The sequence below is a fragment of the Poeciliopsis prolifica genome, unplaced genomic scaffold (genome assembly GCF_027474105.1).
Source record: "Poeciliopsis prolifica strain line A6 unplaced genomic scaffold, Auburn_PproV2 SCAFFOLD152, whole genome shotgun sequence".
Taxonomy (NCBI): Eukaryota; Metazoa; Chordata; class Actinopteri; order Cyprinodontiformes; family Poeciliidae; genus Poeciliopsis; species Poeciliopsis prolifica.
In genome coordinates, this window is record NW_026562527.1 from 33,530 (window position 1) to 59,769 (window position 26,240).

The 26,240-nt window shown below is 42.2% G+C and overlaps 1 protein-coding gene across 1 annotated transcript; it reads left to right on the forward strand.

Annotated features, from left to right (window-relative positions):
- Positions 1 to 964: 964 nt before the first annotated feature.
- LOC129355970 (nck-associated protein 5-like) lies at positions 965 to 22,179 on the forward strand. The gene is made up of 13 exons (XM_055025600.1): positions 965 to 1,054; positions 1,615 to 1,736; positions 1,834 to 1,838; positions 2,302 to 2,369; positions 3,602 to 3,640; positions 3,872 to 3,991; positions 10,688 to 10,864; positions 10,957 to 13,751; positions 13,871 to 13,985; positions 14,238 to 14,301; positions 17,549 to 17,920; positions 19,014 to 19,109; positions 20,804 to 22,179. Coding segments are annotated over exons 1-13 (4,065 nt in total). The 3' UTR covers positions 20,806 to 22,179.
- Positions 22,180 to 26,240: the final 4,061 nt, after the last annotated feature.

A 26,240-nucleotide genomic window follows, 5' to 3' on the forward strand; every position in this document is an offset into this window, starting at 1 on the left:
GAATAATGAATAAATTGTCGCGTTGATGGAAATCTGATTCAGTGAAGCTGCAGGGTTTTCATCCAAATCACGCAGCGGCAACGAGTCAGATCAGGAGTTTCTGCCGAGCCGAACAGATCCACTTCCTGTAGAGACGGTCAGAAAACAGGTGGACGGATTCGGGAAAAAATCAATAAATGATGAATGAATAATGATTTCTGTCCTCATTTTTTAGACACAAAAAAAAAAAAATCTGAGGCATGAAACGTTTGAGGGTATATTTGTTTGTACTCAAGATACATGATGGAAAATCCTCACAATCTTTAGCTTCTGTAGCTTCATTAGCATTCTGTAGCTTCTGTAGCTTATTAGCACCTTTAGCTTCTGTAGCTTCATTAGCACCTTTAGCTTCTGTAGCATTTTCATCTAGGTATTCGTTCAGCTAACACATCTTAACACTTAAACTGTAACACAAATGCACCAAACATTTTGTTTGAAAACAAAAAAGTTAATCTTTAATAACAAAATTGAGTTTTCATTGCTATTTCCAGTACAATAACTTTAGCGGTTAAAATGTAAATCCAGTGATTAATTTTGTCCACTTCAATTCCTGTTTATTAAATTTAATTTCCTGAAAACACAAAGTCAAGTTTTATTTTGTTATTTTTACTGGTTTCAAACTGCAGAAGCTCTGATTAGCTCTGCATTTCTGACTCGCCTCCTTGCTGGTCATTCCTGGTGAACTTCCACTGGTTGGCCAGTAGGAGGCGGTGCACCACAGAGTGAATGCTTCCAGTATGACCAGCTGACCCCCCCTAACCCCCCACTGTAGAGGCAAAAATAATTAATCATTCATCTGTTGATGTTTATAATCACTGTAATAAATCCACTGCAGCCTTTGTGTGTGTGTGTGTGTGTGTGTGTGTGTGTGTGTGTGTGTGTGTGTGTGTGTGTGTGTGTGTGTGTGTGTGTGTGTTTCCACAGCATGGAGCAGACGGTGCGGTCCCTGCTCCAGAACCAGGACTCTCTGGACGGACCCAAAGTGGATCCTCTGGACCTGATGAAGGCCTACAAGGTTCAGCTGTTAAATAATAACAATTTTATTTTGATTCTGGAACATTTTAATTATAAACCCTGGAGAGAAAGATGAAAGCTGACGATGAATCCAACCTGCCAGGCTTTGATGTTGCTCATTAGTAATGGGGCGGGGCCAATCTGTGCATATCTTCAAAACTAACAAACCGACAAGCCGCATCGTTAGTGGATCTGAGGTTTGTCTCATCGTTCCTGTTTTCTGTGATAAACTGCAGAATCTGACTGTCAGTAAGAAAACATGAACTTTAACATGATTTCAGCAGAAAACTCCTTAAAGGGACAGTGCTCTTTAGAAAAGGGTTTCTGTGGAGTAGTCATGAGCAGTTAGTGTCTTCCAGGCAGCAGAGAGGAAGAAATCTCGTCTCTGTGGAGTTTTTATGTAAAATCTGCTGATTCTAAACATTTCTCTTTCATACCAACAAAAACAAATTTTTTCCAAAAAACAGTTACCAGAAAGATACTTACAGTGAAATAAACAAGTTACTTTCTTGCTAGCAGCTTTTATGTGACAGAGCAGCAATCTAAAAACTTCCTGCGCAGGACAAGCTGCTGGAGGAGATGTGGAAGCAGCAGGACAGCCTGGACGCCCCCCCGCCGCCGCGCCGCCGTCCCCGCAGGCCGCCGCCGACAATCCTCTGCTGGAACGCCTTCGAATGCTGGAGGTAAGCCGGGTTTGAATGACCTTTAACCTTTCACAGACTGATGCACACCTCGTTTCTGATCATGTTCTCTGGGTGTACTTTCTTTTTGTGATGGCAGTAAATGTGAATAATGAAGTGAGTGAGAGATGCAGGCTCTGATCAGATCGTCTGATCAGAGCCTGAAGGTTACCTCAGGATCAGCCGGTTTATCAATCTGAACGTCGGAGGAAAGCGGTTCTTCTTCTTCGTCTGTTTTATTTCCTGCTGCCTGCGTCCGCCTCCAGGTTTATGGAGTCATCATTTCTCCTCTTTGAAACGGTTTCTGCCCAGTCGGGGAAATTGAATTTCACCTTCTGCCGGATCGTCACGGAGTTTGATCCCTGAAATTTACAGCATCACCAGTTAGGAGAAACGCTGCTGCAGGCCAAAGCCTGGCTCTCAGACCTTTCATTTCCTCGCTCAGCGTCGTTTCAGACTGGATGGCCTGTAGTTACTGGTTCAGGTTTCATTCCAGCAGGGAGCGCTGTGTGGACTGGTTTATCTGGACTTTCTCTGGTTCTGATCCGGTTCTGATTCGTCTCTGCAGGCGGAGAACTCAGCACTGTCTGTGGAAACGACAACCAGAGGAAGCAGTACGAACGCTGCTTGGACGAGGTCAGTGATTCGGTGTTCAGGTTTGGGGTCAAAGGTCATTATGAGAATCAGGCTGCTTCTGTGTTTAAAAGTATGAGATTATAAACCATGAATACAGGAGAAGTTCTATCTGACTCCAGTCTGCCTAGTCAAAGTCCAGTTCAGTTGGGGAGGTGTGGATGCTGATCGACCTCTGGTCTGGGTTCAATTGAAGTGAACTCTGATTCAGTTTGAATGTGAACGCGAAGGGGACCAGAAACCTCTCCTAAAGCAGGAAGTGGACGACAGCACAGGGTATTCTGGGTAAATCCAACCAGAGCTAACATGTTAGCCTAGCGTTAGCAGCAAATGGCTCCTGGTCTTCAGCCAAAGTCTAAAGAGAAATCACTAAACTCTGACGCCTCCATCTTGTTTCATCTGGTGAAACAGAAGTTGCTCTCAGTGTCTTCAGAGGTTTTAGTGTCGTTTCCTGCAGTGGTTGTTGGTGCAGCGCCCCACAGGCCAGGAGGGGAACAGGCTGTTTTCAGAAAAAGTCCTTTTAGTTTTGTAAACATTTTTCTTACATTTCAGGAAAATTTATGGTTGGTTCCAAGACAGTCTTCTGCGTTATTTAGAAGGATTCTGTGATTTACAGAAAAACTTCTTCAAACGTTCTGACAACATTTATAATTTATGATATTAAAATAAGTGTTCATAAAGGCCTTTTGGCAATAATTTCTGACTTACGGCATAATGTCAGAGCCAGACTAAGAGCTCTGCTTATATAAGTGTGAGGATAAAGTCATAATTTACCTCCAGAAAGTCACAAAATTAAGAGTAAATGTCATTTCAATGAGATGAAAGCTTGGACAGAGTCAGTTGGAGGTGTCGCCGCCCTGCAGGCTGGTTGCTTTATGAAATGCTGCCTGCGTGAATTTTCTAAACTGAACAGAAATTTGAGATAATTTCTGAAGAATCAGACATGAGAGGAAATCCTGCTGGATCAGACAATCTCTGCTTTCGCTCTGGAAAATTAACAAACTGAATTTGATTTGAGTGAAAGGAAAACAACGCAGGGTTCAGAGAAAAGGTTTTTTTAGACGTTGTGCTGAGGGTAAAGTTTGGATCAGTGGAGGCAGCTGCTGATTGTTTACCTCCAGGTCGACGCTGTGATGCAACATCCTGTCACTTTGAGCTAATCGCTCCTCATTATTTCTGTTTTCCAAACCAAGCTGCAGCTCAGATCTGTGCTAACCTCCCTGTGCTTCCCCCAGGTTGCCAACCAGGTGGTGCAGGCGCTGCTCACGCAAAAGGTTGGTTCCTGCCGCACTCTGAAGAAAGAGCCCAAATGCTTTGAGTTAGCCGGGCTGAAACTGATGGTAGAGACGCAGAAACCTTCATGAACAGAGCATTCAGCTGAAGGCAGCAGAGTTTAGCTTAGCATAGCATAACAAAGCTTAGCTTAGCGTAGCTTTTTACAGATGAAATATTTTAGAAGCTGGTTTTGAAGGGAAGTGGTGAATCTGTGTTTGTTGCGTCTTCAGGACCTGAAGGAGGAGTGTGTGAAGCTGCGGACCCGCGTGTTCGACCTGGAGCAGCAGAACCGGATCCTGAGCGTTCTGTTTCAGCAACGGGTCAGAACCTCCACCGCTCCCATCTCACAGGTAGGAAGTCACCCTGTTTGAAATGTACTCCCACCAGCATGTTGACCATTAATCAGTGTACTATGCTAATAGCAGAGTATCAACTAAAACTACATTAAAAACAAATTTTTGCTAAAAGTTCTAACATTAGCAGGACGGCTGTCACTGGGATGTTGACAATGTTCTCCATTGAGTTTCGGAGCTAAAGGTTTCAAACTAAAAGATGCTAATGTAAAAGGGTTGGCTAAAGCTGGCATGTTGGCTAACAAGGCATCATGTCAGAGCCAAACTAAGAGCTCTGTCTATAAGTCTTACTTTTTACTTTTTGGTCAAAATAAACTAAACAGGTAATGATGCTGTTTTAGAAATTCTCAATTTGAACAAGAGAGGAAGAAAAAGGAGAAATGAAGGGATGAAGGAGTGATGGAGTGATGGAGGGATTGATGAAGGAGTGATGGAGGTATTGATGAAGGAGTGATGGAGGGATTGATGGAGGAGTGATGGAGGGATTGATGAAGGAGTGATGGAGGGATTGATGAAGGAGTGATGGAGGGATTGATGAAGGAGTGATGGAGGGATTGATGAAGGAGTGATGGAGGTATTGATGAAGGAGTGATGGAGGGATTGATGAAGGAGTGATGGAGGGATTGATGAAGGAGTGATGGAGGGATTGATGAAGGAGTGATGGAGGGATTGATGGAGGAGTGATGGAGGGATTGATGATGGAGTGATGGAGGGATTGATGAAGGAGTGATGGAGGGATTGATGAAGGAGTGATGGAGGGATTGATGGAGGAGTGATGGAGGGATTGATGAAGGAGTGATGGAGGGATTGATGAAGGAGTGATGGAGGAGTGATGGAGGTATTGATGAAGGAGTGATGGAGGGATTGATGAAGGAGTGATGGAGGGATTGATGAAGGAGTGATGGAGGTATTGATGAAGGAGTGATGGAGGGATTGATGAAGGAGTGATGGAGGGATTGATGGAGTGATGGAGGGATTGATGAAGGAGTGATGGAGGGATTGATGGAGGAGTGATGGAGGGATTGATGAAGGAGTGATGGAGGGATTGATGAAGGAGTGATGGAGGGATTGATGAAGGAGTGATGGAGGGATTGATGAAGGAGTGATGGAGGGATTGATGAAGGAGTGATGGAGGGATTGATGAAGGAGTGATGGAGGGATTGATGAAGGAGTGATGGAGGGATTGATGGAGTGATGGAGGGATTGATGAAGGAGTGATGGAGGGATTGATGAAGGAGTGATGGAGGGATTGATGAAGGAGTGATGGAGGGATTGATGAAGGAGTGATGGAGGGATTGATGGAGTGATGGAGGGATTGATGGAGGAGTGATGGAGGGATTGATGAAGGAGTGATGGAGGGATTGATGAAGGAGTGATGGAGGGATTGAAGGAGTGATGGAGGGATTGATGGAGGAGTGATGGAGGGATTGATGAAGGAGTGATGGAGGGATTGATGATGGAGTGATGGAGGGATTGATGAAGGAGTGATGGAGGTATTGATGAAGGAGTGATGGAGGGATTGATGAAGGAGTGATGGAGGGATTGATGGAGGAGTGATGGAGGGATTGATGAAGGAGTGATGGAGGGAGCGTTTTCTCTCCATATCTTCCTGGTTTTGGTCCGTCTTTCGCTCCGGTTCTGGATCTGCTGCCTCCATGTTGGATCGGCCCTCGTTAGCATGCAGCCAATAACTGAGAGAGAATTATGGATGAACCAGTGAAATGGAAAATGTGTTTCTGACTGGAGATACACTTGTTAGCTTCCCTAATCGCTCTGACAGCGCACCTGTTCCCGAAAGGCTGGCTGACTCCGAGTGAGAGCGGAGCGACTTGCCGGGAAGAAAAGTCCAGAGCTGCTCTCTTTGTTCGGCCTGCTTGTTTGCCGTCTTTGGCTTTTTGTTTAAAGATTGTGCAGAGAAGCCGAGGGAGACGGAGAGAACAAACACAGCTGCTGTGTCTGAGGACCGGCTCCGCTCGGCTTCTCCTCCCAGCAGAAAGAGATCCGTAGAAATGTTGTTGTAGAAGCTGCATGCCGACTTCTCTGTAATGAAATCCCAGCAGCAAAACCCAGGCTGCTGGTGTCCCTGATGGTTCTGGATCTTTTTCTCAAATAGACTTGTCCTTCCACTAAACTTTCCATTGGTAAGCTTAGCTTTAGCACTGACCTGCTGGACATCCATCAGGTCAGAACAGGGATTCCCAAAGTGTGGGTCGAGGGCCTGAGGTTGCCCCTCTGGTGTTATTCTACTAAATAATGACAACTGGCTGAACCGCTCTGCAGGGAGGGAATATTTATACAATTTGACTGAAATCTTGTTTTCAGTCAGAAACAAAAACATGTTTTATTGCTCCAGGTTGATTATCAAAAGCAGTCTGAGCCAATGTTCCCTCTAATTTTTCATGTGTCTGGGCGTACACACAAGCTTCCTGAACACACTGAGGACCACTGTGAGCATCATCAGTGTACACGGCGTGGCCACTGCGGACCACTGTGAGCATCATCAGTGTACACGGCGTGGCCACGCACAAGTATCATAAATCTGGGATCATAGAAAGTTGCATGGCTTATTAAAAAAATCATATTACATCAGCAATTTTCATTCGTTTGCTTTTAATTTAAGTGATTTGCTCAATTAAAATTAAAAAAAAGAAAAGAAAACATTGCTGTTCATGAGATGCATGCTATAAGTAAGAGTCCTGCTTCAGCCAGGGTGAGATCTTAGAAGAAGTGCATTTCTTTTTTTTTTACTTTGTCTTGGTGAGTGGATGTCCCACTAGACATAATAAGCTGATGGCTTTCACGTTTCTTAACTCTACCGCACTATTCTCACCTGCACGGCCATATGACCAAGGCACGTAACCCACGTAGCGAAAGTGAACCGTATCGTATCATTGGCTGGATTCCTGTCACTCACTGAGTTCGATCGCAAAGTAGTACGGAAAAAATTTATTGGTCCATAGTCAAAACTGATGTCTGAGCTCAATGTCCACTTTACGTTGGACTTTATTTTATGCGCTACATAGATTTTCTTGTGCGCTGTGAATATGTGAGCAGAGCGCGATTGCGCAGGCGCAGCTTAGAGGGAACATTGGTCTGAGGGTGTGAATACTGTTTATAGGCACTGGTTTCCTTCCTCCTCCTCCTAAAGACTCAGTGAAGTTGGGGTGAGCAGGGCCTGATGTAGAAGGATGTGACCCTGGGCTGGTTTTGGTGCCGTATCCCTGGGTAACGCTACATCAGGTTTAAATGTCTGCTAGCCAATAGCTCCAGGTTGTCCCAGAAAATGCACCGTTACTTCAAAGTTTTCAATTTCTAGAGCCATTTTATATCAATGTTTCATTGATATAAAATGCTACATATGTCTAGTATCACTTAAATTTGACTTTCTGATGTAAAGCTTTTAAAATTGGGCCTCTGTCTCTTTAAAAACTCCTGCTCTTCCTGAAGCTCCGCCTCCAGGAAGTCATCCAACATGGCTCCTCTATTAACCCTTTAACGGTTTTACCAGTGTTGCTCTGAGCAGCAGCTCCTTTCATGAGCTCAGCAGCTGATTGCTAATTGCTGCTGGCTAGTCTGAAGGAGCAGAGTGGGGGAGGAGCTGCGCCTGGAAGGCGGAGCTAAGTCCATACAGTTGTTTTGCAGCTGAATGGTTGCCATGGAGATTGAAAAGCAAAACTCTATGATGGAAAGATTGAGAGTGGATTTTAAATGACGCAATTCAGCTGATGTGAGTTTTATATGAAGTAAAATGTTTGCAATATTTTATATATTTTGATGAAAATATTCATAAATTAATAATAAATAAAAGAAGCCAAGTCTGCAGCTTCTGTCCCAGTAAATATGGACTAACTGAAGGCGGCCATTAGCCCCAGCAGCCATCGTGTTTCTGAGTCCCAGGTAAACCATCGGGTGTTTAAATCTGCTCTTAATGCGCCTTAATGCTGCAGAGCCGGAGCGCTGCTCATTCACACATTAAGAGAAAAGCACTGCGCTTCCTTCCTGGGGAATATTTCAAAAGCTTTTACTGAAAACTGGGAGATGAAGCAAAAAAAGATTTGTTAAAAGCAGAATGAAATGCGGCGGTAATAACAGCCTGATGTTCCCTCTAAAAACAGGGATTAATAAAAACAACTGCAGCGTATCGAATGATGAAAATGATTCTCTGCTGCATCAAAAAGGTCTGAAAACATGAAGTTCAGGGAAAACAGCTCAGCTGCTCTGACTTTCAGCTCCGACTCAAGGTTTCCTTAAACTGTTTGGCTTTTGTCAAATCTCCAGTAGCGTCGCCGCGCTGACTGTAATTAGCTTCCAGATTAATCTGCGTCGGCGCGGCATAAAGCCAACTAGTCAAATAATAGGTGAGTATCAGCTCTGAATGGCTGCAGTCCCCAGATCCCCCATGCAATTATTTCCTATTCACATTAATTATTACTAACAGATGACTCTAATGACTTTGAGAGGAAGCTGACCATGACAGCTTTCCAAACGATCAATACTGCTTCAAATGGGGTCGCAACACTTGGAAACGCTGCGTATTTAACAGATCTGTGAACAAGAGACGCTCCGCTTCCTGCTCTACACAAAAACATGGCTCAGGAAATCAAACAGCCCATTTAAATCCAGGAAAATAAAGTTTTTCCTAATTTCACCTTGTCAGGCTGCAGCTCTGAACTTTTACCGACCTGGAAAACTGTGGGATTTGAATCTGTTGCTGTGGTGACTTAACTCCAAACATCAACCAGTGGCGCTCACTGATAACAGCTGAGATCACTTTTCATTTTGCACTTTTGCTAGTTTTGAAAACGTTTTGCGCACTAATAAATATTTCCAGATAAACTCCAAAATGTTAATCTACTTGGTGATTTTGCTTTCAATTAAAGTTCAACATTTTTGTTGCCGTTTTGGTTAACGCCTTTAAAAATGTTCCAGTAGTTAGATGTTTATACTCAAGCTCTTATTTTGAACTTGGTAACAACCTTTGGCAGCGGTTCCATTTCCTCTCCTCACATTCTCTTTTCTCCCAGTAACTGAAACGAAAACATGAATGAAACACCAGTAGAGAAACTGGTGCTTGGTGGGTTCAGTCTTTCAACATATGATTTCTATTATAGCGCTTTACATGCTGTGTTGGTGTAGCGCTTTAGCATTAGCTTCTGCTAACTATCATGTTGGTGTAGCATATTAGCATTAGCTTGTGCTGAACACCATATTGGTGTAGCGCTTTAGCGATAGCTTCTGCTAACTATCATGTTGATGTAGCATATTAGCATTAGCTTGTGCTGAACACCATATTGGTGTAGCGCTTTAGCAATAGCTTCTGCTAACTATCATGTTGGTGTAGCATATTAGCATTAGCTTGTGCTGAAAACCATATTGGTGTAGCGCTTTAGCGATAGCTTCTGCTAACTATCATGTTGGTGTAGCATATTAGCATTAGCTTGTGCTGAATATCATGTTGGTGTAGCGCTTTAGCGATAGCTTCTGCTAGCTTTCATGCTGGTGTAGCATGTTAGCATTAGCTTGTGCTGAACACCATATTGGTGTAGCGCTTTAGCGATAGCTTCTGCTAACTATCATGTTGGTGTAGCATATTAGCATTAGCTTGTGCTGAACACCATATTGGTGTAGCACTTTAATGATAGCTTCTGCTAACTATCATGTTGGTATAGCATATTAGCATTAGCTTGTGCTGAACACCATATTGGTGTAGCGCTTTAGCGATAGCTTCTGCTAACTATCATGTTGGCGTAGCATATTAGCATTAGCTTGTGCTGAACACCATATTGGTGTAGCGCTTTAGCAATAGCTTCTCCTAACTATCATGTTGGTGTAGCATATTAGCATTAGCTTGTGCTGAACACCATATTGGTGTAGCGCTTTAGCGATAGCTTCTGCTAACTATCATGTTGGTGTAGCATATTAACATTAGCTTGTGCTGAACACCATATTGGTGTAGCGCTTTAGCGATAGCGTCTGCTAACTATTATGTTGGTGTAGCATATTAGCATTAGCTTGTGCTGAACACCATATTGGTGTAGCGCTTTAGCGATAGCTTCTGCTAACAATCATGTTGGTGTAGCATATTAGCATTAGCTTGTGCTGAATATCATGTTGGTGTAGCGCTTTAACGATAGCTTCTGCTAGCTATCATGCTGGTGTAGCATGTTAGCATTAGCTTGTGCTGAACACCATATTGGTGTAGCGCTTTAGCGCTGGCAGAATTAATGTTTATGGAATAGTGCAGCTAACGTTTTACTTGTTACCAGAGTAATTAGTGTTTAAGCTTCTGATTTTGGTAAACATCGACAGGAAACGGAGACAGACTCAGACAGGGTTGGACTTTTCCAACTCACCTGAAAACATGGAGACCGACCATCAGACTCTAATGGAGAGAGAACAGCTGGTTGGTTCTGGATCAGTTTTTTGTTTTGGACCGAAACAACAAACTTCATCTCCTGCTGTTATGCAGAAAACCTCAGACTCAATTCAGTTAGTGGCAGCTTCAGTAAAAACAGATAAATATTTACTATGAAATGTGTCTCTCATGATCAGATGTGTGCTTTATTGTGAGCGGTTCGTCTCTTCTGTTTTAGTTTAATTGGTTTGGTAGTCGACAGAAAACCAACCGTCAACTAGGCAACAGAGTCTTCCCTGTGATTTTCAGTGGTTGATTACTTCTAAAATCTTTCCCAGGAGGTCCAAAGAAATGGAAAAGCAAGAAGTATTGCTGCAGGAAGATGGCCCAGCCTGCTGAGCCTGACTTGCCCACGAAGCAGCGGCAGCGGCAGTGAGCAGTCTCTGTCCAGTGCTTGCAGTGAATACTCCAGTGGTTCCCACACCTGGGCTGACGGACGCGGCTTCTCCAAGCAAGTACGTTTCTTGTTTTGTTTTGTGCTGGTCTTATTTTCTATCTTTAACTTGCGTTGTAAAGATCGATAAAACGGTTGCTAATGTCTCCACAGTGTGCCTCCAGCCGGGACAAGCGTATGAGCACTGGCTCAGTATCCAGCAATCATTCAGTGTTCATTGAGCCAACGGACTTGGGATGGAAGGAGGGCCATATCCTGAAAGGCCTGAAGCATCTCCAGATGAGCAAGTCCAAAGAGGCAACCTCAGCTGCAGCTGTTCCACACTGCAAAGACTGCATGACCTCAAATGAGGGAATTTACTCCTCTGGTGTCAAGTCACACCAACAAGGCTCTCCGGCGAAGAAAAGTTCAACAAGAAAACCTTTGACAGCTGAGCCGCAGGCCTCCATCTTGGACTCTGATGATCCAGATGAATTTGGCGAACAATCAACAAAAACACGTCTTCATTTGGACTCATTGGAGATTTCTGCGGATGATGACAAAGTTTCTCATGAAGACTCAATTCTTCCAGCCAGCTCTGGTCTCTTCCCCTCACCCGACTCTGACAACTTCCTGTTTTTAGGGGCCCCCACCGTTAAACCTGGTGTGAGTCCAACTGATAGCCTCACAAAGTCTGAGGGACTCAACAGGAACTCATTAGATAAACGCATATCAGGAGTGAAGCTCAGCGACAGGAATAATAACCAAGAACTGGCCACTGACCGTAAATCCAGACTGGACTGTAGCCACAGACAGCAAGGCAGACTCTCTATCAAGCAAACAGAAGCAGAGGTAAATGATGTGAGCTCCTCAGCTCAGCGTTCTGCAACCAGAGCTCTGAGCTGCATGAATGAAGCCAGACAGCGAAGCGCTTCAATGGAAGTGCCCCTCTGCAGAGACCATTCAAATCCAGCCGGTGGGGACAGCAGGGACTGGATCAGCTCAGAATCTCCACAGAGGAAACCAAAACCTCAGTTTTGTGACTCAGCAAGGAAAGCTTTCATTCTGAGAAGCAAGAGTGCAGATGGAGGCCAAGATCAGCTTAAACATACCTATTCTCCTCTACATCAGAAGCTCATCAAGGGTCAAAGACCCAAAGGACAGGTGACTTCTTCAGGACACGGTGTGCCCAGCAAACGGGCCAACCCTCATGGTTCCAGCAAATGTAACTTACCTAAAACTGACAAAGATCAAGATGTTTCAATGCCAGTCGGCTCCAAGTGTGTTGAGAGTATGCAACAGCTGTCTCCGCTTGCATCTCCTGTGAAACAGTCAAAGATTCTTAAGTCACCAGGCATCAAGGACAGCCTGAAGAGTCCAACAAAACCATCAACTAGAGTCTCAAGCAATGACTGTGCTGAAGAGAGCATCTATGACAACCTGCCCTGTTCACCGAGGAAACAGAGACGGCAAGAAGACCAGGGAGATTCGTTCACATCAGAGCGAAGGTCTCCGTCGCCACCGCTACCACCAGGTCGAACTACTTCTCTTCTCCTTAAAGCCGGCTCCGACGGCACAACCAAAGACAAAAAACTGGCAACTCAGCCTCAAAGCTCAACCACTGGCAAGCCATCAACAGTTACTGACTTCAGTTCTGGTTTAGAGACTCAGCAGTCCAACATCACAAAAGATAATCAACTTGCTGACCTGCAAATAAGAGACATCTCCATCAAAACCTTCCTTACCGATGGGTCAAAGATTCCTCACCTCCCCGTTCAAGAGTCACAATCATCAGACTCAATTCAGACGGACAGAATCACCAAATGCCGCAATGAGAATGGATCGACAAACCGGAACATCCTACAGAGATCCCAGCAGAGCATTAGTGAGCCAAAGCTTTCTGAAGTCCTGCCTACAGGTTTCTCTAATGTTTACTACCACGGGGTTCCCAGTAATCTCCACACATCCTCCTCAAATGCTGTGAAAAGGACACTTCCTGTGAATGCTAAGTCTCACGACGCAATCTCTGGACAGAACACCAGTACCTTCTTGATCTTTGGGAGGCAGAGTAATGACGATCCAAACAGTCTGCAAACTTTTCAAACATTCACATGCGATCCCCAAGTGATGCATGAATTTGGTTCACGAGAGAAGTCTTGCCGGAAGATTGAGACCCGCTGCAACTCCCTGGACTCTGAGCCTCTCCAGCCAACATCTGACGCCAGCGGGATGTTGGACTGGGGCTTCGATGAGCAAGGCTGGCTGTTTAAACGCTCTGTGTCTGTGTCGACCAGACCTCTTCTCAAACCAGTGATGGGCATGAATGGAGCTAAAGCTCGCAGTCAGAGCTTTGGTGCACGCTACATGGACAGACCGAGCTTCAACAGATCTGGAAAGGTCCGGACCCAGATCAAAACCCATTCAGGGAGCTCGCTGAACTCTCTTGGGGATGTCCTTCCCGGTAGCATGAGCTGCTCCAGTAGCTACCACTGTCCAATGAATCGATCCCTTCTGAACAACTTTCTGATTGAGGAAGGACTGACAGTCCCGTCACATCTGGGTTCATCCAGTGAAAGACTTCAAAGTCTTAAGCTGCAGAGAGAGCAGGCGAGGCGCCTTCAGATCGAGCAGCAGTTTTCCAGCGCATTTGGTGAGCCGGTCTCCGAGGAACCCGAGAGACAAAGCACCATAACCACCATCGAAGAGAAGGTGATGCTTGGCATTGAGGAGAACTTGCACAAGTCACAGGAACATGAAAAAACGAACGAAGTAAAGCAAAAGTCTGGCTCTAGCATTGCAAGTTGGTTTGGTTTCCGTAAGAGTAAACTTCCGGCTCCAAGCAACAAAAAGATGGATCCACCAAAAGGAAAGGAAGAAAAGCGGGAACAGAAGATTACATCTCTGCTGGGAGGAAAGAGTACAAAGTCAGACAAGAAGAAAGACAGACGAAAAAGTGATGGAAAAGAATGGTAAGCCACACAGACACATCCTCTCAGCATGATGGGTCCATTAGAGCGTCACACATTGTGATAGTTGAGTAAATCGCCGGCTTCCTGAGTTCATATGACAGGAAAAGGTTTTCTTTCAGCTCTGTGGGAATAAGAGAGCCCCATGATGCAGTTCGGTCCTGCATCTCGATTCCTGGTCCAGGAATGTCCCTCTCTGAGGTCCAAGGACATGCAAGCATCTTAGTGGAGCCCCAGGTAAGACTTTGAATGGTCCAACTGGACTCTTATCCATTTTTAAAGGTTTTATTGGCTCTAGTGGCCTTTATTTGATAGTGAATTGACAGAAAAGTGGGTAATGAGAGACGGAGAAGAGGACCGAGACCAGCTCAGAAACTGGGTCTGGCCCGGTTAAAGGGAACCAGGTTGGTTCCAGTGACTTACAAGGTTGAAGATATCAGTGAAGAAACGAAGTACGTCTTGTGACGGATCATTCTGGTTTCTCTGCAGATGATGAACCGAAGACCTGACGGTGAAAATGGATCCAGTGTGAGGAGCCAGGACGCAGTCATAGGTCAGCCTCTTCCTGGGCCTGCTGCCGGGTCGAGTGTTCAGTCGTAGACAGCACCTAAATGTCCTGATTTCTTTAAAAGCATCGTGACGAGTTGGTTTGTGACCAATGGTGGAGCGTCCAGGCATTGAGGTTTTGTCTGTGCTTGCCATTTTACAGTTTGCAGACAGAAGTGAAGACCAAATATGACAGACGTGTGTAAGTCATGAAACATGATGAAAACCCTAAAATCAGTCAAACAAACTGCAAAATGCTGAGTTCTGTCAGTTTGTGTTTCTCCATTCATCCACCGTTCATCTGATCAGTTCCTGATTCAAACCATCTCAGCCTCCAGCAATCAGATTCTGCTCCAACATCATCCACCTGGTTTAACCTCCATCCTCACACATCCACGCGCTAACGTTCGCTAGCATTTGCTAGCATCTGCTAGTGTTTGCTAATGTTTGCTAATGAAGTGTCGTTACGTTACTCAGCCAGAGAACTGCAGGGAGCTTTGGGACAATTTCTGCTGGTTTAAAACCACAAGTCTGACGTTTTGTTGAGGTTTATGTTGTTGACAGAATCAGTTGTTTGAAATGGTAAAATACACAATAACTTGCTTAATTTTGTAAAAACGGTTTTTATGCTTGCTTGACTTTGTTTTGGATTAGATATGCTAACGTGGAAACATATTCATCAAAACGTTGTGATGTATTGATCCGCTGGGGTCTGTGCCTTACCAGAGGAACCAAACTCTGAGAAATGAAAAGGTCTAATTAATCCCAATTGAAAACCAGATTCTGACAAAATCAGCAACATTTTTAATTCAAAACCTTTTATTCCTAAATTATTAAATAAACATCCGTCAGAGCTGAATATTTCTAGTTTTAATCTTTTCTTCATACATCAGCTTGGATCAAAGAGCTTCAGGAAGCTCTGATCAGTCATGGAGCTTCTTTAGTAATGTGGATGCTAACATTAGCATTAGCTGCTACATGTTAACATTGAGATCCTATTTCAAGCTAGCATAACTTCACTAATAGGCTAACTGCTTTTGGCATAATTTGCACACTACAGCAATATTTTCCAGGGTCCAATCAAATCGCTTAGAAGAAGAAATTGAGAAGCAGCTTCATCGCGAATGTTAGCGCATGTGCATCAGATTTACGGCTGTACCAGAAACATGTGAATACAAAAGTTCCTGCCTGAAAAGTTTAACGCATTAAAATCAATGTATTCAGTTGATCAAGATGAACATGTTAAAGATCCGTCACTCATTTGAATGCAAATCTAATCAACAGCTTTCAGATTTTCATTAATCACAGAGGAAGTTATGAGTCATTTTCCTTTATTTCTCCGTCTGTTACATAAAATCCCATCGGATGAAACGGAGTTTGTAGCTGGAACGACATCAGCTGAATCAGTTTAAGAGAAACTGTTTTCCAGCTGCTGGCTGCTCCTTTATGACTGGACGTTATTGGATGGTACTGTTAAAGTCTGGTTTTCTCCTGATGAAAGGTTCCTATTGGCCCGTCGTCCATCACGTTGTGGTTCAGATCCGATTCCTGATCCAACCCGTTCCACTCGCTGCTGACGGCTGGAGCAAAGCGGCAGTGAACATTTATTTGTTCTGGTTTTAGTGTCGCTTTGTGCAGCAGCTTGTTGAAGTTTTCTCACAGGCGGCGCTGGAACCTGATTGGCTGGCGGAGGGAACATTAGCCGACCTCCGGGGTTAATCACCTCATTAAAACTTCAGCTCTGCTCCGTCAGCCGAGAGAATTAGCTTTCAGCTCCGGGATGATTTTAACACCAGACCAGGAGAAAACATCACCTTCACTTAATTCAGTAAACCCAGAGAGGAAGTTAAAACTTTCCATTATCCAATTACCTCCAACTGCATTTCTCACATAATAATCGAGGCTTTGACTGATTTATTTATTCAGGTTTCCCTTCAGGAGGGAATCATAAAAGGTTTAAGAACCACAATTAAAACACACATTGACATTTTTCTCACATTGTGAAGTTAAATCTGACCAAACTCCTATTGATCAGGTTAGTAAGAATTTATAAATGATTTATTTTTGATTAAAGCCAGAAAACTTCTTAGATACATATTTATTCTTTTAATTAATGTTTTTTAATCTTGTATTGTGTTTTATTTTTACTTATTTTTTAAATGTTTTAATAAAATTCTTTTTCATTAATTACAATTTCTTTAATCATTAAAACATTTTTTATCCTGGGAAGAATCTTCCCCTGGTCTTCAGATGGTTTGGGGGTGACCTTTGACCCTTGCTGATTTCCATGTTGGTCAGGGTTTAAATGATGGGATGTGAATCTGATGAGTTTGGATAAAAACGGATAAATTGAGGCGACGAGGAAACAGAACTGGAAATATCAGTTTAAACGTCTGTCGGACTTTCAGGCGTTTTCAGGAAAAACCTCAGCGATGTTCTGGGATTCAGCGCCGCCTGAAGAAAAACCCTGCAGAGGAAACACTGCAGGCTAACTGGATGCTAATTTAATGCTAGCTTTTTTCTCTGGATTCCTGCCAGGTGTTTATTTGTTTTGTTAGTGAAGTCGGTCTCTGGATGCCTCTGACCTGTAAAACCATCAATAGTTTGTTGAGTTACAGAAAAAACATTTCGTTCACGCCATGCTGAACCATTGTGTGCATTTCATGTGTGGTCAGAGCATGCTAACACTCATTAGCATCGTTCAGACAGAGCGGCGGTTAAAGTGGCTCATATCTGGATCTTATTCTCATTTGTGATGAAGCATGAAATATTTTGGGCTTTAACTCAAACTTCCAGCAAACTGAGGAAAACCAGGAGGCAGAGAGGAAAGTATCTGACCCACTGAAAATGTTTTGTATTCATCATAAAGAACCCAGAGTTGTCTGTCAATCTGCCTCCTTCTCCATTTCTACTCTGAAATCAATCAGATTTAATTTGTAAAGTGATTGTATTAATTTTCCTCTTGGTTAATTACATCGTTCATAAACACATTTCAAAGCTTCAGCCATGCTTCCATGCTCTTCCATCCTGCCAACTGTTTGTGGATAGCTGCTAGCGGCTAGCTGCTAGTGGCTAGCTCCCTAGCTGCTAGCGGCTAGCTCCTAGCTGCTAGCGGCTAGCCCCCTAGCTGCTAGCGGCTAGCCCCCTAGCTGCTAGCGGCTAGCTCCCTAGCTGCTAGCGGCTAGCTCCCTAGCTGCTAGCAGCTAGCTCCCTGTGGGCCTCCTGCCACTGCAGCTGTCCTCCTTGTGCCGCAGGATCGCGCCGCGCCATGCGGACGCTGGACAGCGGAATCGGGACCATTCCTCTCCCAGAGTCCTGCTCCTTCTTCTCCTCCATCCTCAGTTTCCTTCCCAAATCCTCGTCGACCCCCGAGCAGTCGCTTAGCCCTCCCAGTGTTCCCGGTTCCTCCAGTGAAGACGTGTCCCCGTCCCCGTTGCCCCGGTGGAGAGTCCCGTCCAGCGGCAGGGACGGCGGCCGCTCAGGCCTCCCCGCCTCCCTGTCCGACTCCTCCATGATCCCGTCGGTGCCTTTCCCCACCGTGGCCTTCCTCCAGCCCTCGTCTCACCCCATTGTGACCCCAGCCAGTGTGTGTGACACCCAGAGCAGGCTGCCCAGACCGCCCAGAGGTAACGCCGTTAACGCAGAGACCTGAAGGGCAACAGCAGCAGGTCAAATCAGGTTCAGCCAGGAGGCATCAGGCTACAGGTCACAGCTAGCATAGCGGCCGTGTTGACGCTGTAGGATGCTGTTAGCTTACGCTAAATCCTTTAGCTTAAAGGATTGAGCTAATTTGTTGTCTTAAGCAATGAGACAAATATTTTAGCGTAAATCATCAACCTAAATATTTTACCTAGTACTAACATGTGCTAAGTTAATAAATTAATTTAGCGCAAGTATCTGCGTTATGATTACTTGTAGTTAACAAATAATTGGCATTGGCACAACAACTCCTTGTTGTGGAAAGTAACAATGTGTCAAGCTAATGTTACCAAAAGCTAAATTATTAGCTTGAATGTTTTCATTTATGTTAGCTTAAGCTAACTCCTTTGGCAAACATGGTTGCCACATTATGAACTAAAAGCTAAAGAACCCCTTGCTAATGTGACCTGATACTAACATATTTGACGGTTAGCTTAAGCTAAATCGCTATGCTAAGGCATTAGGTTAATATTTTCAGTGGCTAAATTGTTCAGCTAAATATTTTAGCTAGTATTATCTCGGGCAAAATAAATAGGCTAAAGCTGTTAGCGTAATAGTTACCACAGATAAAGTATGACTGAATGTTTGAAATAAATAACTTAAAGTTGGAGCTTTAGTCCACAGTTTTAATATCTTTTTCAATAAAATATTTACCTACAGGTAAGAAATATGTAGGTAATATAAGGATTGAGCTAAATATTGCAGTTAGAGTAATAAATATGAACTCCTTTCTTTTTTTTTCTCCAGTTGAAGCAGCCAAAGCTAAATTTTATTGTAATTTTTATCTTTCCACTTTCATTTTAAATGCTCAAACTGAAGCCAAAACTAGATGTAATCTTGTCTATAATTATTGCAACAAACTATAAAACCTAAAGGTTGTTTGAATTTAAATCACAGTTTTCACAGTTGCGTTTCCCTAACTGTTTAAAAATATAATAATCTGTAAATGTTAATGACATAAATTTGTAGAAATGTTTCCTCGATTAAAAGCTGACATTGATTTATTTTCTGTTTTTCCAGGTGGGACGGAACCAAAGAAGCTGAATCACATCAAACCCAAACCGCGATCCACGGCGAACCAACCGCAGGAGCCGAGCCGCCTGCAGCTGGCAAACTGTGAGGAGGCGAGGAGCGCAGAGCATTTAGTCACCTTTAGTCACCTTTAGTCACTGGTTTACAAGGATATTATCAGTTTATTATCAGGTTATTATCATGTTATTATCAGAGTTACATGGACCTCCAGCTCTTTAGTCTTGGGATGTTGGATCAGTTTCTCTGCAGGAGCCCAGAAAGATTTGCTCCAGCCTTTATCTGCTGCTGGCGATAATCAAACTGTTTCCTCTCCAGAAACTCAGAGCTGCCTGAAAACTGAACTGTGCTTAAAAAGGCTTTCCATTAAATTTCCATCTTCACAGAGAGGAGAGCTTAATGTCCGCCGGCAGCTGAGCGCTTGACTAACGCTCCCAAACATCCCCCCTCCGACTGCAGCACAGCAGTACGGCAGGCCCATTTAACATTAAATCAGCTTCACCACTCTTACATCTGAAACTTATTGATGATATCTTAGTTAATTAATTTATTGCTGATTATATTCCCACTAATTAGCATCAGAGTTACCACTGAGGCTTTAATTCAAAATATCTACAATAAATTACTATCTGAAACATTTCAGATGTCAGAAATTAAATAGTCATAAAGTGAATTTGAAATATTTCACATTTTGTTCTGACCAGTTATAATCACAATTATAGATATTTTAAATGTATTTTAGACAGATATGTAAGATTCAACCAGTGCAAAGAGCTAATGATGATTCAGCAAAACTGAATACTCTGTAATTTTTTATTTCTATCTTTTTATTAAGAAATCTCCAAATTTAATAAAACTGTTTTTCTATTTAATTATTAACATCCTGACTGTTCAGAATGACATTACTGATGTTTTTAATAATTATTCTGATTTAGCATTTTTAAATTTCAATTAAAAAATTAAATCAAAAAAGATTTTTAATTTCAGCTTGTTAATTTCATCTCTTCAGATCTGTTTTTAATTTAATTATTTGTGTCTTTTTAGAGAATAAATGTCAATTCTTTGCAAATTTATGTAATTCTGACTCATCGTTGTATTAATCTCTAGTTGTGATTATGGATGTGTGACCCATCAGGATGAATTATGTCATCTGTGAAAAGCAGAAATCTTACATTTTCAACAGGATGGTTCATGTTTTTGATTTTATTCAAAACTCATTTTTATATATTTGGAATGTAATTCCAGATAGTCAGACTGAGCTGATTTTATGTTAAATCGGCTTGCCATAGCTGCGGTTGTAGCTGAATGTGATGGTTTTTTTCAGGGCTCCTGTCTCTTTAAGACACAGGTGTCAAACTCCACACCTGGGGATCACAACATTTAGGAGGTAATTCATATAAAATGAATCTGTTTGATTCCAGTGTTTGGCAGCTGTGGCTCATCGAAAACTGGAGGACTGGAGTATTTCATTTAGGGGACTCTGCTCTGTTTACAGCGGCGGCCATCTTTGTGTTTTCACCAACGCTCCATTTGACAAATCGGGACAGTATTTTTGTTTAGTTATTTAAGGCTGGGATGAAAATGATGCAACGTCTTTTCAATGCAAAGCAAAACATCGTGATGCAACTACAGGATGGTGAAATGAAAAATCACAAACTACTCATATTGAAATTTAATCCTGCATCATTTCTGGAACCGAACCGAACTATACCAGTTCATTTTCTACTGGATTCATGTTTACACGTGTTAACCCTTCATTCGTCCTCCGTGTTTTACTGCAGAGATCCTGAAGCTGGAAGATCCGCTGCAGGAAACCCTCACCTTAAAGACGCAGCGTCGGCCAATCAGGATGCAGGACAGCGCTCTGCTTCCTGTTCTCAGACATGTTGGAGGGCTGCAGCGCTCTGCGTCTGGCTGCTAAGATGAATCCTAAAACTCTCCTCCAAAACGTTCTGGTCTAGTCAAATCCTCTTCATCACGCTGAGGACGAAGTGGCAGCTAGCGGCGTTCTAATGTAGCATTGTGTAAATAAACAGCAGAGGTTCATTTCTATCAGCTTCATATCATCAACTTCAGAATCAGATTTCAGCTGTTTTACTTTTTCGTTCCGGCTGAAACAAAACCACCAAACCTAAAGCTGCTGATGTCACAGCAGACGCAGCTTTCTGCTCACCTGCCAGGTAGGAACTCACCTTTACGTCAGACTGAATGTTTTTCAGTTTCCTGTCCTAAAACAGTAGCATTTCACTGCTTGTTCCCAGTGATCAGGCTAACTAGCATTAGCAATACAAACATTTAGAAGGAGCCGTTTTCTAACAGATGCTACTTGATTTATTATGAAATAAACGATAATCAATTACTACGGTTGAAACTTATCACCCTAGAATAATAAAACCTTAAATTCTGCTGGACAGAATAATGAAGAGACAAACGGCTAAAATTCTGAAAGGGAAAAATAGAATTAGCATGCTAATGTTAGCATCGGCTAACTACTGTTTTCTGTTTATATTAATTGCAGATAATTTTTTGCACTATTTGAACTTACTTTATGATTTTACCATAAAAGACATGAATCCATTTTATTTTGTGTTAAATATAAAATAAGTTAGCATTGACATTAGCATGCTAACAATAGAACTTCTTATTTATTTTGATAAAATGTTGAAACTGATCAATCAATAAAATCTATAAATTACTCATCTGGATGCCAGCTGATGATGAGAATCGTCTCACTGTTTCAGACATCCAGGAACAAATTGAGCAATGTTTCTACCAGATGCTATCATTACTGTTAGCGGTTACTGGAAGGTTTAAAACATTAAAATTTCTTATATGATTTCTGAACAATAAGTTAAATTCTACAAAACAAACTGATAAAAATACAAACTGCTGAAAGTTTAAGGGAATTATTCTGTGAATGCATCTTAACGTTAGCATGCTAACGTTGAGGTTAATTTTCCTTTTCTGTGCGTATCATATTTCTGGTTACATTATTTATTTAGGTTTTATTTTTTTGCACTGTTTGAACTTATTTCATGGTTTGATTATTGATCAAATTTAACATGAAAGAAAATTAGCTTTCAGATTAGCTTTCTAACATTAGCATTAGCACACACTCTTACTTATTTTGATAAAAACTTTAGACATGTTCAAACAAATCCACCAATAAAATGTATAATTATTTATATTGCATAACCTAAATTCACCTTAGCTAGAAAAATGAGCTACAATATTTTGTGAAAGTTTACAGAAGATTTATATTTGCATAAAAACGTCCAGCCAACAATAGCATCCAAATTAAACTTTTCCTGACTAAGAACATTTATTACTAAATGAATCATAAATGAATCATTTCCCCACATGAAGCTGAGTCTGATCAGGAACCACAGGAAGTGGTTCTGCTACTTCCTGTCCTCCTTTGCTTCTTCTTGGGTTTTTAGCTCAAGGTTTCCACGACCTTCAGCTGTTTGGGGTGAAAAATATTCTGATGAAAATCTGGAGGATAAAAGTTCAGATATTTTCCAACACAGCAGAGGCTAAACGGATCTGAGGGGATTATTGGTTATTGATTATTGAAGTGTTGTTCTGCTGAGGCTGATGAGTTGTCAGTATCCGACTGTTCAGATTTCTGTCATCTTAAAATAACTTCAAACTGTTCATGTAAATATTGCTTAATAAACCATGTTCACTTTTTATTTTAAAATCACTGCAGGTTTCAATGTTACCAATAAAAGTCATGAAATATTATCAGATTAACATTAATGATGCAATATCTGATCATAAACTGTGTAAATGTAATGTATTTGGTCAAATGTTTATTTGATAACATTGGTGGTTTAATTTCTGAATTCATGTTTGTGAATATAAAACAAAGAAAAACATCATCAGTAAACAAGGTGAATATTATGTTTGCAAAGTTAAGCATTAACAGAAATATCACAAAATCCTGTAAATATTTAATATTCATGCTACAAACATTTAGCAGCATCTGGTCTGCTAAATGACCGGAGCCCGATCCCGACCCGGTTCTCCGGTTCACTGCCGGGTCCAGAAACCTGGGATCAAGTTTTTACATTAACCGCTTTCAGAATTGTTTCAAGATGGCCGACTGACGAACTGGTTCAGAAACGGGTAAGATACTGCCTCCTCACAGCCGCTCTGCAGAACTCTGAACTGTCCCTTTAAGGCAGGACTTCATGACTCATTTCCTGTTTGTGTGACGGTGTGAATCTGATTTCTGTAAATGCTGAACTCCTGGACGATGTGAATATTTTGGTGTTTAAACTTTTTCTCTCCTGCATGCTTCACTTTGATTCATCCGGACCGAAACCATCCAGTGGAGGAACGGTTTCCGCGCTGCGCACAGCGATGATGTCATCACTACGCCACAGTGATGACATCATCGCTTCACAGTGATGACATCAGAAGGACGGTTCGTTAGGAGTCTTTTTGCTCAGGGAATTGAACCAGTAACCTTCTGATAGATGCTGTGGATTCACTCAGACATGGAAACAGATCCAGGATCTTCTGACTCTCTGGAACAACGAATCGATTTTATCGAATCGTTTTTAATGTTTGGCTGTTTCTTCTTGTTTCCTGTTTTCAGCTGAGCCACGTATCAGAGCCATTTCCTGCTGGAACATTTAAAGTCACGGCGCTGCGTCACGTTGCACGCTCTCACCCGCTCCACTAGCTCACGCGCTGCATGTTTTAGTGTTTCAGCTGAAAAGTCCCGATCCGTTTTCACTTCCAGACTCAAAAAATAACTGGGGGATTTTTAAAAAATATTTTCTTTTCAAGTCCAACATTAAGAATGATTGAGATGTGAAGAACCCAAAGAATAAATCAGTTTTATGGTGAAAAATATCAGCTGACTCAGCAAAGTACTGGCTTTAAATCGGTGACAATTGCCAGTAAATAATTAATTAGTATTTTTAAGATTATTTTCTTAAACTCCTCAGATACAGCAATTTGGAGTTAAATGTCAGATTCAGACAACCTAAAACATCCAAACGTCACACAAATAGGAGAAAGACGAGAGTTTTTAGATTTACTGGCAAGGAGAACGGAAAGCAGCGTTCTTCACTTCCAATCTCCTCCCACTCTGCAGCGCGTTCGTTCTGCAGCACCCTCTCTTTTTATTTGCTCAGGGCGCTGCCTAGTTTCATAGCTTCTTGTGTTATCTTCAGTTCATTTCTGCTTCTTCTGTTGGCGCGTTGCACCCGGAGCTGAAGGATAAGTTCAGTTCCTGTTTGTTTCCTTCTGCAGCTGCAATGCAGGAACTGATGAACTCAGAACAATGGCGACCTGTTGCTCACTGTTTATCTGCTTTATGTAAAAAACAACATAAATATGAATTATCTTGTTGGAATAAAGTCCAGTAGATCTGATCTACAATCTGACTGAAACCTTTAATAAATCTGAGGAACAATTTGTTAAATTAATGATTTAAATCAAATCTTCAGGCAAAGCAAAGCTAACTTTTGTTCATGAAATGAAAAGAGACCGGAATCGGATCGGGACTTTTCTAATAAGTAGAACCCGTAGCGTAGGCATCGGGTCGGATCAGGCGTGGTTCTGATCCGGGCGGATGCAGCATGAAGAAAACAGCGCCCGTATTTTTCGAACATTTACTCAGACGTCTGTCAGTCAGCACTGAAGAGTGTTTGAACATTTATTGCACATATCGTCTCTCACTGTTGCAGTTTGTTTTTTCTGAATCCCATAATTGCAGTGATGTTTTGTGTACCGGTCGCCGTAGCAACCTCAGACTGGTAATCTTTATTTTATGTCCAAAAAACAGAAATAAAGTATTTCAGTACTTCTCCCTGATTGGTTGGATTATTTGGACTGTAAAACAGAACTGGTTGAAATGAGGAGATTCACAGATCTATAGATGGATGAATGATGGATGGATGAATGATGGATGGATGGATGAATGATGGATGGATGATGGATGGATGGATGAATGATGGATGGATGGATGAATGATGGATGGATGATGGATGGATGGATGAATGATGGATGGATGAATGATGGATGGAATGATGGATGGATGGATGAATGAATGATAGATGGATGAATGATGGATGGATGATGGATGAATGAATGATAGATGGATGAATGATGGATGGATGATGGATGGATGGATGATGGATGGATGAATGATGGATGGATGGGATGGATGATGGATGGATGAATGATGGATGAATGATGGATGGATGGATGGATGAATTATGATGGATGAATGATGGATGGATGGATGATGGATGGATGGATGAATGAATGATAGATGGATGAATGATGGATGGATGATGGATGAATGATGGATGAATGATGGATGGATGAATGATGGATGAATGATGGATGATGGATGAATGATGGATGGATGGATGATGGATGATGGATGGATGAATGATGGATGGATGAATGATGGATGAATGATGGATGATGGATGGATGATGGATGAATGATGGATGAATGATGGATGGATGGATGATGGATGGATGGATGATGGATGGATGATAGATGGATGATGGATGGATGGATGATGGATGGATGATAGATGGATGGATGGATGGATGATGGATGGATGATAGATGGATGAATGATGGATGGATGGATGATGGATGGATGGATGGATGATGGATGGATGGATGATGGATGGATGGATGGATGGATGGATGATGGATGGATGGATGGATGATAGATGGATGATGGATGGATGGATGATGGATGGATGGATGGATGATGGATGGATGGATGATGGATGGATGGATGGATGGATGGATGATGGATGGATGGATGGATGGATGATAGATGGATGATGGATGGATGGATGATGGATGGATGGATGATGGATGGATGGATGGATGGATGATGGATGGATGATGGATGGATGGATGATGGATGGATGGATGGATGATGGATGGATGGATGGATGATGGATGGATGATGGATGGATGATGGATGGATGGATGATGGACCTTCTGCTGCCGCCCCTCTGTCTGATGCTGCCCTGGTCGTGAGCCTTTACTATCAATCACTAAATGATTTTTTTATTTTATTATCGTTTTGATTTAATCAGTAATTTCTGGGGGAAAAAATTACTTTAAAATCAAGTAGAAATTTATTATATATATATATATATATTTTTTTTCAGGCTTGAATTGAAATAAACAGCAAAATAAATATTTCATTAAAGTGTCATTAAGCAAC

Coding starts and splice junctions, on each gene's coding strand:
- LOC129355970 (XM_055025600.1), top strand. CDS start 965: ATGGAGCAGACGGTGCGGTCCCTGCTCCAGAACCAGGACTCTCTGGAC. Junction 2,370..3,601: donor ACGAACGCTGCTTGGACGAG/GTCAGTGATTCG, acceptor TGCTTCCCCCAG/GTTGCCAACCAGGTGGTGCA. Junction 14,302..17,548: donor GAGCCAGGACGCAGTCATAG/GTCAGCCTCTTC, acceptor CTTGTGCCGCAG/GATCGCGCCGCGCCATGCGG.